Raw genomic sequence first — 14,550 nt, 5'->3', positions numbered from 1 at the left:
TGAAGAAATTCCAGGGGGGGTACAAGGTGATCCAATCCCTCCCCTCGCCGCTTCCCCTCCTCCCCCCAGGATAGCTGGGGCAGGGGATGGATGGAGTGTCCCGGGCAGACTTCAAAATGGCCACCTGCTCTGCTCTTAAAAGGTCAACCTTTTTCTTTTTCTCAACAAGTTTTGCTGCAAAATTTTTTTGGGGGGGCATGAGAGTTTCTCAAAAATCAAAAAGGGGGCGTGATGCCGAAAAGTTTAGGAACCACTGATCTAGACCGTCCCTGACAGGTGTGTCTAATCTGCTCTTAAAAATCTCCAATGACAGGGATTCCACAACCTCCCTAGATTTATTTTTAGATTGCTTTAGATTGTTTTAGGGTTTCTTATGTGTGCAGACTAATCAGTTATGTGTCACAGAAAGTTAACCATTTGAAACAGCAACCAATCAGAAACCATCTTCAACATACATTTCCTTGGAATGAGTCCAGATATCCAGAAGAGTGGGGTTGGAGGAGGTGAACAAACAATGTTGTTTGCATTCCAAACAAGACAATAATTCTAAAACTGATTGAATGTAAAATCTGAAAAAGAGGAGACAGAAGTTCAGAGCAAAGTCCTGCTGCAAGAAGCTGTCTTATACTTTTTAAAAATTAATTAATCAGCTCCAAATGGAATACCAAATATACATTATGTTTAAAAAGAATCTCATGAATACAGGCATCTTTCATAGAATATTTCCAACCTTGCACAATCCAGATCTGTGTAAACCAGTTTTCCTTCTGTTTCTAGCCTGTGGACTACCAAGACCTCATGCTGAAGCAATGCAGCAGGGAGAGGCAGTATGAAAGCCAAGACAACTTGTAGGCTATCACACTGCTACACCTCACCATCTTGCTACCGTAAACACCAGTGAAGACCCACACATGGCTCATGGGAAGCTTCCATGATTTATTTAGGAACAGTTCTGCTTTTAAAGACAAGATAAAAAATTACCCACATTTCAAAAGCCACCATCACGATTTGCTACTCAGCCACCCAGAAACCTACACAGAGCATATCAAAAATGTCTTTGAGGAGATGCTTTCCCCCAGAGCAGGATGGGTCAGAGGAAGGGGTGGGAGGAGTGGCTGCAGCTGGCCCCGGGCTCCTGTGGCTGGGGAGTGGGCACTTGGGCCTTATCCAAGCTGAGGGACTCATGACTCCATCTGAGGGAGGAGTGCAGGGGGTGTCTTGCAGTTCCAGCCATGGAGGGAGGCAGGTGGCAGAAGTGGAGCTGGGGACTAGCTTCCCCCAAGAGGGGCTCCACCCATTGCCCATACGGGCATGATTTAAAAGGGCCTGGCGCAGTTCCTGACAGCCACTATCACAGCAGTGCCCAGGCCCTCTGACCCCCTTTAAATCACGTGGGCCCCTGGGCATTTGCCCCCTTTGCCTGCCCATACACACCATCCTCCCAATGCTAAGCCATTTTGCCCTAAGTTAGTCTGCCTGGAAACATCCTTCAAGAGGCTATTTTGCCAGTCAATAATTGCCTTTCCACATCCAGGTGAATCATACATGGCTGGAAGAGCCACTTCTCTGCCTGCTCTGCAGGGCTGGAATGGTGCAGAGAACTTTCAAAGAATCCACTGCCCTATGGCATCAAACTTTTGTGCCTCCACGTTTGGGAACGGCAAAAGATTCCTCTCCTTCTCCTTCCCAGAAATATGCCTTGTCACAAAAGCAGAACAAACTGAAGGCAGGTTTAACATAATTGCCTAACAACTGTAAAAAGAACTCTGGGAATTGTGTACTGAATTTGCCACCAAAAAATCCAAAACAAAACAAAAAGGGGAAAAACACAAGAAAGATTTGTACCAAAACCTGTTTGGCTTCAAAAAAATATTAAATCTATATGCCATACTGACTTCATGCTGTAAAAATCTAATTTTGCTCATACTCAGTTCTAGCACCATGTCAGTGTTTTAAATATTCCTAAAAGATTGGCCTAAAAGCAATCCTGACGTGCCTCCTTCAAGCCTTTTATATCATTGTGCTATATCCAGTTTTAAAGGCCACGTGTTTTCATTTTACCTTCACACCTTGCTTCACCTCCAAGGCTGTACTGTTTTACCATAATGTAAGCCCCTTGCAAGTACTTTGTCCACAGGCATACCTATTTACATCAGTGGCTTATTCCCTGGCACCTTTACAAAGTGAGACACTCACTTGCAGTTGAACCACAGAAATTCATGTCAGGGAGGGAGCTAAAAAGGGAATGAAAAATTAGCCACATCAGCCTGCAAGCACATGCCACTGGGGTTCTGATGTGTATTTTAGACCTGTGGAATAAAGGTCTCATCCTGGTTTTCAAGTTTCAGCTCACAAGAAAGCCCATAGTCATCCAGCTCTTTCTTTCTTTAGTACAGTACAGCCCTACAATACAGCATATATTTCATGATTTTTCCCAGGAAAGCTCCATGGGCTCCCTCCCCACCCGCATCCTTCCTTTTCATTTCCCACCAGCCTCAAAGGACACATGCTGAGGTGCCTCTGTCCCTGACAATGACAGTGGAATGGAAGTTTCTCCAGAGCTATCAGCATCAGCCATTCAACAATCTGAGGCTGGTTTTCATCCATTCTTTGCATGGGAGTGCCACATGCCGGAACTAGACCAGCAGGCTATCTCTGTTGAATACTTTCTGACAACAGCATATCATAATTGTTCCATAACTGATCAATGTGTTTTTTCCCGCAGAAACCATCAGCTGTGTTCTGTGTAGAGGAATTGACTAGATTCCTTTGTAACCCCTCCTGTTCACTAGCCCAGTGTGAGGTTATTCGGCATAGTGGAAACTATTTTGTGACTTCTTACACAACAGTGGGAGGCTAGGCCTGAGGATCCTTGGTGTGCTCTGTGTTGTGTATTATGTGTGTGTGTGCACCTCAGACCAGACCCACTCAGACAAACCACCAGGAACAGGCTTTATTCCATAAAAAACCAGAACAGGATCACAGTTCACCAGCCCCTCCTCTCAGCATGCAGTCTGTGAGCTGCTTCTAGCTCAGTCTCTGCTGGGACCCTGCTGGGGGCAGAGGACACATCCTGGCAGGAAGCAGGAAGTTCTCTGAACATGCTGCAGTTTGTAGTCCACAACTGGTAGTTCCCAGGGCTGCTGTTGAAGCACACTGGACCTTGGGCTACGCTTCACCTTTAATGTCTGACTTTTCTTAGCCAAATTCATGCTAGTTTTATTTATTATAGCTTCAGATAGCGTTTGAGGCCAGGTCTACACTAGACATGGAAGGTTGGCTTAAGGTACGCAACTCCAGCTACGTAGAATATGTAGCTGGAGTCGGCTTATATTAAGCCAAGCTTGGCACTTTACCCATTGCAGGAGGCCAATGGGAGCAAATGGTCCCGTCAGCTTCCTTTACTCCTTGCCTGCCAGAACTGCCCTCAGTATTCGATATACAAGTGAGAGTTTTCCTGGCCAACTGGTGGCAGTCCATAGACCTCGTATGAGAACCACTGCTTTACCATATTCAGATAGTACAATAATACTATGACTTACAATAACTCTTAATGGTAAGATATGCGGGACCTCACACAATAATCTGAATGTGGCCTCCTTTGTTCAGCACTAGAAGACCTTCCTCCGTATTATGTTAGGCCTCTGTCTCTAAACACTGCAGAGCTGCATTCACTTTCTCTTTACCATTCTTTGCTCCCGGTACTGGAGGGTTTAGAACTGTTCTTTGTGGAGAAGCCTTTTCCCATGTTATGTTTTATCATATAGCTACTGAAAGATCATCTGATTTTTGGTTGTTTTTCCCTTGTCCTACTACCTTAAACTGTATCTGCCTATGCTTTTAGTCTGCCTGGTTTGCCATGGATTATATTATCCATCTTATTTACATTTACTTATTCCTTCTAACCTATCTACCCCCTTTTTTCATCCTCATCTTGTGTCAAAACAACTTTCACTGTCTTGGCGCAGATTTCTTCCTTCACCTTTTTAATATATCAGCAAACAAAATCTGTCTTCATGCCGACAGTGCTGGTTGGCACACTCCTATGGGCATTCTTGCCTTTGGTTAGATCATCTGATTGTTAATGCACTCATGCCACTCAAACCCACTTGCTGACCTTGTGAAGGGCTTTTCTGCATGATACCATCCACTTGCACTATGCCCAAGATTCTACTACATTGTGATTATCGGTAATTTCTCAAATTCCGTCTGGTTTGTTAGGTGGAAGAAAAGGATTTAAAAGCAAAAGGGGGGAAGGCATATTAGAGTGATCTATCTTTGGCCTTGGAAATGTAGGAGATGGCCCTGCATATTAAAACCATGTAGGAAAGAGATAGGAATATCTGCACTAGGCAAATTAGAAGCAGAGGAGGGAAAAAAACATCACCAGACAAGTATCAGGAGCTACTGTGCATGAATGGTAATGCTAGAGCTAATTTTAGGTATGACCCTCAGGAAAGGCTGGCACATAAACTACATCACCCCAGCACTAATCTTGGGAGACATGGTGATTCAGAGATCCCTGTGAGGAACAAGCCCTACTCTGGTTCCTCCTTTCTTTCTCTAGGGGAATCTGTAGTGTTTTATGAATGGCTTGTACAAATAGTGATTTAATATTCCTCTACTTCTATTCAGTGGATCAAGGATATCAGCTAATGACTGCAGAGAATTGGGTGGAAACAAGGCTCCTCTAATGTCTCACTGCTTCTTATTCGCTTCCTACCCTTCAACTACAGGGAGGAAGTAAACAAAGTAAACTCCTCTGCTGTCAGGCCAGAGATAGCTTGCATAGGCATGCAAAGGGAGGGGATGTTCTTATCCCTTCGGCAGGCACATAGCCCAAGTCACAATGTAGCTTGTATATAACATCAAGAGAGTGTTGGGCATGTTGCAGATATACAAGATGGCAGGGCTTCCTGCCTCAGGAGCTTGCAAACTAAGTAGAAGATAGCAACACAGGCCCAGCCACCATGGGGATGAGAGGGATAGAGCCCTTTCCTATATTTTATTATGGTCTGCTTTCTGTCCCCATCCTGATATGCAGCTGCCTCTAGTTCCCACCCCATCAACTTTTTGCATGGGACTAATGTATGTGACACTATAGATGGAAGGAAATGAACGGGAAGAAAAAAACAAGTGAGTGAGAAATCATGCTGAATCTCCTTAGGGTGTGGAGGTGTTAGGAGACATGAACAAATGCATATGATCTGTTCACCTTTTTTTTATCAAAACAGAGTATTATTTACAAGTGTCATCTAAAAAATAATGACATCGGACTATACTTCCCTCCCTCCCTTCCTCTGTGATGAGCATGAAAATAGTTTGATATATTATATTACAAAATCACATGTGTATTTTCATATCTGATTTTTTTTAGGTCTTCTTAAAGGCCATTCGCTATGAAGTGTCACCTGATCGGGAGTATGCCCTTTACGCATTTGACGTTGAACCGGTAAGCACATTTATGTCATCAACAACAAACAATCAGTTTTTTCCCTTTGATTCTTTAACTTCATTCATCATTATAAAAAAAAAAGCCCTCTCTGCCATAAAATATATTCTCCTAGCGTATGTCACTCCTATCGAATAGAAGGAAAGCTATAAATAACACAAGGGGGTAATACTGTCAATGCCAGAGTTTTATAAGGTTTGAGAGGGAGATTGTGAAGGTATGTCTTTGCCACAGATTTCTGTTCCCCTTAGTGTAATTCTTTTCCATGACTTCTTCCTCAGTCATGCTATAAATTTCTTCCTCAGAGCAAAAAGCAACTGTCAGTGTCTCCCACATGTGAAATAATACATTAATTATAGTGTCGCTGTTCCCAGTGCTGCAGTTAAGTCTGAGCTATCACTTTCATTATAAAGCCCTTTTTTTCAAGAATGATATATAAATCATCCATAAAAATTCACCCACGGTTACTACTAAGTTTTAGATGAGGGCTATTTTTTAATTTTTTTCAAGTTTAAAAGAAAACAAATGTAGTTTGTTCACTTTTAAATGATCATTAAATAAGAGGAAATAAAACATTGCCTGGCTCCGAATGCTCTTTTTGAGTTTCCATGTTTTATTTTCCTTTTAAACCTTGTATGTGTAGTCCCCTTATTAAAGGGGCCTCTGACTTTTTCTGGGAGGATCCTTTGTGCTGCAGTCTAGTCCTAGAGACTACAACTCCCATGAGCCCTTGGGGAAAAAGGAGGAAATGGGGGCTTGTCCAGGCATTTTGGGAGAGAGGAGCCAGGCTGCTGTGGAGGACCCTTTGTCCAGTCCATGAGCTGTTGTGTTGCACCTAGAGCGTGGGACTAAGAACCTGCAGGGCTTGGATCTAGAAGGCTGCTTCAAAGGCTGCTGATTGTCCCTAGAGGGGCCCAGTGTGGTTACTCCAAGCAGCCTCTTCCCCCTTCCCCTCTCCCAGCTCTCTCTGCCCATCCCTCAGGCTGCTGAATTGTGGGTTCTCTTAAGGGGAGGGGACTTTAAGAGGTGGGGGGCTGAGACTGGGGAGCTCTGGGGCATCAGAGCAGCGGGGTAGCACAGCTTCATAGGTGTGCATAGAGCCCTGAGCCTCTGATTGGGCAGAGCTGATTAATCACCTGTGACGCTGTTCTGCCCTGCAGCTTAGAGGGGACACTAGTGTCTGGGGGGGCTCTAGAGGCAGGGCTAGTAGTGGTGGGGCTATGGGGGCAAGGCTGGCACTGGGGGACTATGGGGTAGGGCTAATATTGGGGGCTGGGGGCCGGCACAGTGAGCCTTAGGGGGGATGGGTGCAGTGGGGGTCGGGAAATAGGAGGCTGGCATTGGAGGAGTCTGGTGGGGGGGGGGCTCTAAGCCTTAAGGGGTGGAGGGCTGGTGGAACTGAAGCTGGCTGTTCATGGCAGCTCTGAGGGTGGACCAGTAACATTTTATTTGCATATTCATCATTCGCCTAATGAATATGCAACTTTGCAAATAAAATGTTACTGGTCCACCGAATGCTTGTGAGTGGTTTGCCGGTCTGCGGTATAAAAAAGTTTTGGAACCAGTGATCTGGCAGAAAGCCCTGCTTGGAATGTGGGTGTCACCATTTCTTTCTGCATGTGGTCCGCCACCACTTGCTACGTGTGCTCCTGAAACACGCTCCTCAAGAGCTGACACTGCAGTCTTTTGAAAGGACCCTGCTCTGTTCAGCTAGGTATGTGCTACTCAGGCAAGCTATAACGATTTGAACTGCAATGCCTGTCATCAGAGAATCTCAAAGGATCCCGCTGAGTTTTGATTCCCACCCAAATTGCATACCCAGAATGATATAGCTTTTAGTGACTGGATTTTAAAATACCCAGGCAGCTTTTCTATATTTTGTCCCACATCCATAATTTGCACAATAGTTGGATATGAATAATTATAATTATAAAAATAAACAACAGACTTGTGCTAGTTCTTCTGGTAATCTGAATAACCAGTGGTGTTTGTGTAATTGGTAATGAAAGAGGAGAAAAGTGGTTTTGCTGAATGACACAGTGAGATATTAAATAGAGAATACTTAATTGCTTTTGTTATGAATGGCTATTATGGTAATGTGGCAGTAAAAGGAAACTTGCCCAGATCCTTTTAAAAGCTGTTTGTTCTTCATTTCCAATTTAGCAGCCCATTACTGTGTGTGAGCTAGTTAAGAACAATTATATCCAGGAAATCCAAGCTGATTATTACAGACCAAACTGCTAGAGTCTTCTGCACTACAGTGAGGACTTAGGGATTTTTATGGCGGGTACAACAGACATTATTATCTATTTTGCTACTAAAGCAGTTCATGGTATATTGCTGAAAACTATAAAGAATTAATCATTGTTGTAATAAGAGCTGGCCCAACTGTTAAGAATAGTTTATTTGGAGGATTCAGCCTTTTGTTCTGTTTTCACATTGTCAAGAGTCCATGATCACTTACAAAGTTTTTGTTGTTTCTTATAGCACCACATGACAAAAATGTTGTGAACATATGCCAGCTCCTACAGGCTGCTCACTGCGCCCTGGTCTAGACTAGGGAGTTATTTCGAAATAACTCTCCTTATTTCGAAATAACAAGTGCAGCGTCCACACTACCAAGTTCGTTGTTTTGAAATAACAGGCTTGTTATTTCGAAATAGTAATGCCTGCTTGTCATGAGGCAATTGTTATTTCAAAATAGTGTTAGCAGCAGCCGAGTGGCCACACTATTTTGAAATAATTGGCCTACAGAGGGTTCTCACAGCTGCACTTGTTGCGCTGGCCACCCACCTGACAACTCTACTGCTCCCCTTCTCTGTAGACTTTAAGCTGCAGGCAGAAGGGAAGGAGCTTGTGGCACCAGGAAAGCCCTGCTATCCCCTGTGCCACACAGCACCTTTGAGTGGAGCCATGAGCAACACAAATGCTCCCTCTGTGCCGTCCTTGGCTGCCAGCCTGCCTGCAGCACCCTCTGATGCCACTGGCTGGAGTGAAAGAGAGCTCCAGCCTGGACTGGCTTAGAGATCCTGGATGTCATTAATGTCTGGGGGGGAGACCAACATCCAGCACCAAGAGGTGCAATGCCAACATCTACAGCCACAAGGCCACCAGCCTGGCGGAGAAAGGACACACCAGGACCCTGGACCAGGTCCGGATGAAAATTAAAGAGCTCTGGCAGGCCTACACCAAGGCCCGGGAGCAGAGTTCCCACTCAGGGGTGGCTATGAGCAGCTGGATGCTATCCTGGCTCGCTGCCAGTGACCTCTCTCTCCCATCGTCATCGACTCCAGCCAGGACATGCCTGGTGTCAATCTCCACGAGGGCGGGGCTGGGAAGTTCTCAGGAACACAGTCTTTAGTGTCTGTTGCAACTTTCCTTTTTGCTGGGATCATTCAGATCACTCGCAAAGATCTTCTTTGGTGGTGTGAGTAGTGTTCCCTCTAAGCTGCGCATCAACACAGCTTCCCAGGTGATTAATCAGCCCCGCCCAGTCAGAGGCTCAGGGCTCCGTGCATGGAGCTAACTCACTGGGTGGGGATGATTAATCACCCATGAAGCTGTGCTGCCCTGAAGTTTAGAGGGAACACTGGGTGTGAGGCATCTGCTGAGGTGCTTCGATGGGAAGTGTAGTGACATTATGCGTCTCCCAAGATGACAGTCTGACCAGAGTTTGGTTCCTCTCAAGGAGCAGTTGATGCACTCATCTCTCATGTCTTTAGAGCCTACAAAAAGATTTGTACATGGCCTTTGTCATTTCCTCTCGCAAGCAGCTAACGCCATGCTAGTGCAATGGACACTTACAAGCATGGCAACTAATGTGAATGGAGGATTTGTAGTCAGAGTTGTCCTTCTCCCAGATGAGCTGCCAACTCATCTGCTAAAGAGCCTCAACTGCCCATAAGTGTAATAATTCGTCTGGGACTGTGTTTCAGCAGCACTGGAACTGGGGGTGGACCAGGAGGGTCATGCTCCCCGCCACATTTCAAGGAAGGATGTCCCTGCCTCCGCTTTTTAACAACAGAAACATAACCTCCAGATTTCTATTAGTGGCTAGGGTTGCCAGGTGTCTGGTATTCACCCAGGGTATGTCTACACTACCCTCCTAGTTCGAACTAGGAGGGTAATGTATGCATACCGCACTTGCTAATGAAGCCCGGGATTTGAATTTCCCGGGCTTCATTAGCATAAGCGGGGAGCCGCCATTTTTAAATCCCCGCTGCTTCGAACCCCGTGTAGCGCGGCTACACATGCTGAATGAACTGGGCTGGCTCACCCTATGAGCAAACTACATCCTAGCAGTATCCCTGTGCTGTGAGCTGGCCTGTCAGCAGAGGAGCGAAGGGTGAGCTGAGGAGAGATAGGAGTTGCCAGGTCAGAGCAGGAAGGGGTAGGATGAATGGGGCAGGGGTTAAGCAGAGTTCAGCCCGAGGTGTTGGCTGCCTTTTCCCATTGTGCAGGCAGGAAGCGAAGAGAACTGCTTTCAGCTGCAGAGGGAAGGAAGAGGGGAAGGAATGAACAAAGACGCTGGCCAAGTCATCCCTTTTCTGCTCCTCCTCCTTGCAGCTGGAGGCAGCTCCTTTCCCAACCTGCATGCACAGGGCTGAAAGGTTGCAGTTGGCCACTAATAGGGTTGCCAGATGGTTGAAACAAAAATACCGACCCCCCCCCCCCAAAAAAAAAACAACAGGAAAAATTCTGTTGACAGGGAAAAAAAAGGGGAGAGGGAAACCAAAGTTGTTGAGCATTGCTTCCCCTAGGTCTTTTGGCCGGCAGCCATTTTGTGCCGGCAGCCTTGGGGAACCAGGTAATTATGGGGGCTGGGGTCAGGGGGCTGGGGGTGTTGGGCGCCGGAGAGGGGGAGAGGTCGGGGGGGGGGAAGGCCAGGTGCTGAGTGTTTGTAGGGTTGCCAGGTGCCTGGCATTTTCTCCTCCTGACTGGGAAAAAATTCAGAAAATACCGGACATTTTAAGTGTCCCATATGCTCTGAATTTTTTTACCGGATAGGAGACAAAAATACCGGACTGTCTGGGGGTATGTCTACACTACCCCGCTAGTTCGAACTAGCGGGGTAATGTATGCATACCGCACTTGCTAATGAAGCCCGGGATTTGAATTTCCCGGGCTTCATTAGCATAAGCGGGGAGCCGCCATTTTTAAATCCCCGCTGCTTCGAACCCCGTGTAGCGCGGCTACACGGGGCTCGAACTAGGTAGTTCAGACTAGGGTCCTATTCCGAACTACCGTTACTCCTCTGCAGCTGAAAGCAGTTCTCTTCGCTTCCTGCCTGCACAATGGCAAAAGGCAGCCAACACCTCGGGCTGAACTCTGCTTAACCCCTGCCCCATTCATCCTACCCCTTCCTGCTCTGACCTGGCAACTCCTATCTCTCCTCAGCTCACCCTTCGCTCCTCTGCTGACAGGCCAGCTCACAGCACAGGGATACTGCTAGGATGTAGTTTGCTCATAGGGTGAGCCAGCCCAGTTCATTCAGCATGTGTCCACACCATGTCCAACTGCCTCTGGCCTGTGTGTGGGGGGGGAGGGAGGGGTGCAGTGATGCAAGGAAGGGCTGGCAGGTGCTACCACTGCCCCTTCTATCTCTATGTACATGGCAGTAGTGGATATGGGCAGCACATGCTGTACTGCAACACCTATGACAAAGCAGCTACAGTCAGAGGCACCATCAGGAAGAAGGTGAAGAAGGGAAGCAGGGAGGAGGCTGCTATGGGTTAGGGGGGGGAAACTCAACCTTACTCCCTGCTCAACACTGGGGGTGGGCTTCCTTTTCCCCATCTCCTCTTCCTTCCTGTTCCACCATCTGGGCACAGTGTAACCCCTCCCCCCATCTGCTTCTCAAAGATGGAGCTTTGCTCTCCCCCGAGCCCAGCCAGTCACTGCTCAGCCCCCTTCCCTCCATGGGTGGACTCTGCCCCCCACTCCACTGAGAGGGGCTCTCCTCACCTTCCTGCAGTGGTGGCTCAGACCCTGCCTTTCTCAAAAAGGTTATTTCCTAGGAAGTGGGGGCTCTGTCCCAGCAAACCCCAGCTACTCCAATACAAGTTGCTTTTCTTCCCACTCCCTCTACTGGTGCTAAAACAGGGAGGGGAGGAGAGGAAGTCATGGCTTATGTAAAGGTTCTGGTGCCCTTGCTGCATATATACAGGAGGTTGCCCTTATATTGCCACCACTCTCACTGTTGGCACTAATGTGAGGGTAAGGACTTTGTCATAACCCTAGCAGGGAGATTTAGGAATTCCTCACACTTATCCGATGTGTGACTCCAAGACTAATGGGGGGCCGGAACGTCTCTTCCCATATAAACCTGTCACGTCTGCCCACTGCCTTAACTAATATGTATAAATATTAATAAAACTTCCGAACATCCCTTTGAGTTAGTTAAGGGCTGTTATTATGATAAATACGCCTCTGAAAATTACACACTATCACCAGTAATACTGCTAATATTGTAGCTATGATACTGAATGCAAACCGAAACAGATTTAACCAGTTGAGTTCAAAACTGGTACCTTGTCTGTAGACATACTTATTCCCTTTTATTTTATATGGCTGTGGAAGATGAGGCTTTGATACTTGCTCATGGAGACTAGATCTCGTGTATTTTGCAGTTGCAAGGGGAATGTTAACTATCATCAAATGCTAATTGCTAAAATTCAGTCAAAAAAGAGCATTTGACAAGTTCTGTCTCTAAACAATCTTTCCCTTCATTATTGCCATTTTCATATCCAGAACATTGTAGCACCATTAAATGTGAAAAATACATACTTGTTACCTGCTATAATTACTCACACATTAGCTGGATAAATGAGTGCAGCTTTAGCTCATGCCTATGAAAATTCAGCATTGAGAAGATCAAACTTTTCATCAGCTGAATTGTTTTCCAAAGATTACATCCAGGAATATCTGAGTACACAATTCAGGCAATAATAATTCTCTCTTCCTGTCTCAATGAAGAACAATAATCATTCGGTGATTCTTTCCCCCTCATTCTTTGGTTTGTTGCCATCAGACTCCCAGCAATTTCATGGAAACCTTTAAGCCTGGGCACTCATCCACTTTTCCCCTCTGTAACAACGAATCAAGTTTTCTAATCAATGTTGGATCTCTTCCATCGGTATAGCGAATTCTGTCACTTGTTTCAGAATCAACCATTGTACTTAGGTCTTATGTAATCTTTTTCATCCATCGACCACAACACATTTTATAAAGGGTAGTCATTAGTGTCTCTATTTACAGATGAGGAAACTGAGGCAAAGAGAAGGTGGAGCCTAAACTTTCAAAAGTGGACATTGATTTCATGTATTTTGGGGCGTTCCTTTTAGAACACAAGTCTTAAATATCAGAGCTACAAAGAAATGGTTTCAGCTCTTCTGAAAATCATATCACTTTCATTTAGATGCCTAATTTAGGCTCCAAACTTTGAAAATGTTGGCCTTTGTTCCTGGGACCCACTAGTACTTTAACCACCTTATGCCTTTTTTGATACATAATACTCCATTTCCCATGAGCATCTTTTTGTTTAGTCCTGCTCTTTTGTACCCTATTTATAGTGATAAGAATGAACAAAAATGCTCAAACTGCATTTACATAACAAAAGCTGAGTCGTGCATGCACTGAACTATTTTATTAACGGGAGAGCTTTGGAAACACAAATGAGGTTAATTTTGTGCACGATAGTTTATTTTAGATTCAATAGCAGTGGAAGTAGCTATTATTTGAGAAAATTAGAGAGCAGTCAATTGTTAAGACTCTAGTTCAAAAGTATGTTGCGTAATATTTTTAAAATTATTAATCTGTGCTATTTTAAAATTTGTTGCAAGATATCCCCTGCCTTTTCTAATCTCAAAATCACTATGAATAAATTCCCCGAGCCATTTTTTTGCAATGCAGGGTGCACAGCACAAACAAAATAGGCAATGGTGATTTTAGAAAGCGTCCAACAAAGTTAGTTTGAATAGCAACCTCTTCTTCCAATCCCGTTCGCGAGCTGCCAAAATGGAAGTATGCAACTTGTGCAGGAAACTGGTGCTTCCCAGTCACACTGAATTAAGTAAGCTTTATTGCCAGTGGGGCATGAGGAGCAATCAGAGGAAGACACAGATGTTATAGCTACTACAAATTAATCACTGTCCATATACAAATATGAATATTTCTGTCAAGACACAACAGCATATGGAGTTTTATTTTACTGCATTGATAGCATACAGTAATTGATTCAAGCTAATTAAAGCTTGATTTATGTTATGGCACAGGGGAGAAAACACAAATACACAAATCTTCAGGGAGTGATGTTGCCTTTCGGGCCAAATTTTTACAGCTGTCCTCAAATTTTGTGCAAATAACAGCTTTCCAAATGTCACATTTTACAAGTTCAGTCAGGAATGTTTACTGCCTTTTCTTTGCCTTCCTTCAGCTGCATATATATTTATAATATTAAAATATTTAACTTGAGTCATCTTGAGATGCCTGGGTTTCAGCAATAGCCCTTGTTCCTTACTGTCATCTGCCTCCCACTCGTGTCATATGTTACATTTAAATTGGAAACTTCTTGGCTATCAGCACAAGATGGTGGGAGGAAAACTGGAGGAAGGTTGTACACCTATAAGTCCTTCTGAAGGAGAAGCTGCTTCGTGAATCAAGCATGCAGGTCTGGATTTGAACTACAGTAGAGTCCCAATTATCCGACCTAAACGGGACCAACACGTGGTCAGATTACTGAATATGTTGGATGATAGGGACTCTACTGTATGTATCCTGGCCCCATCCCTGCCTGGCCCTGACCCTTCCCTCCCTGCAGCTCCCGGGTGCCCGGCCCCGCTCGCTGCCCCATCGCTTTCCTGGAGCCGCTGATGCCGCTCCTGCTGGCGCCGCTTCGTCCCCGGGTGCTACTGGGAGGGGACGAAGCAGCCACCAGCAGGAGCGGCATTAGCGGCTCCAGGAGAGCGACGAGGCAGTGAGCGGGGCCGTTCTTCCTGCCTGCGCCCTGGAGCCGCTGATGCCTGTAGTTCCCAGGACGAAGCGGTGCTGGCAGGAGTGGCATCAGCGGCTCCAGCGTGCTGGATGGGAGAATGGCCCCG

At 45.6% G+C, this 14,550-nt stretch overlaps 1 protein-coding gene across 4 annotated transcripts in view; it reads left to right on the top strand.

The window, feature by feature from the left end:
• The window catches only part of DPP6 (dipeptidyl peptidase like 6), an 865,367-nt gene that overhangs the window by 618,882 nt on the left and 231,935 nt on the right, over window positions 1-14,550 (top strand). For all 4 annotated transcript variants that reach the window (XM_075922772.1, XM_006129324.3, XM_075922771.1 and 1 more), the window contains exon 5: window positions 5,378-5,452. In XM_075922772.1, coding sequence (XP_075778887.1) covers window positions 5,378-5,452 — 75 coding nt within the window. The remainder of the gene's footprint in view (window positions 1-5,377; window positions 5,453-14,550) is intronic.

Source organism: Pelodiscus sinensis, chromosome 2 (assembly GCF_049634645.1).
Source record: "Pelodiscus sinensis isolate JC-2024 chromosome 2, ASM4963464v1, whole genome shotgun sequence".
In the NCBI taxonomy this organism is placed as follows: Eukaryota; Metazoa; Chordata; order Testudines; family Trionychidae; genus Pelodiscus; species Pelodiscus sinensis.
The sequence above is the reverse complement of the archived record's forward strand: the minus strand, read 5'-3'. Positions and strand labels throughout refer to the sequence as shown.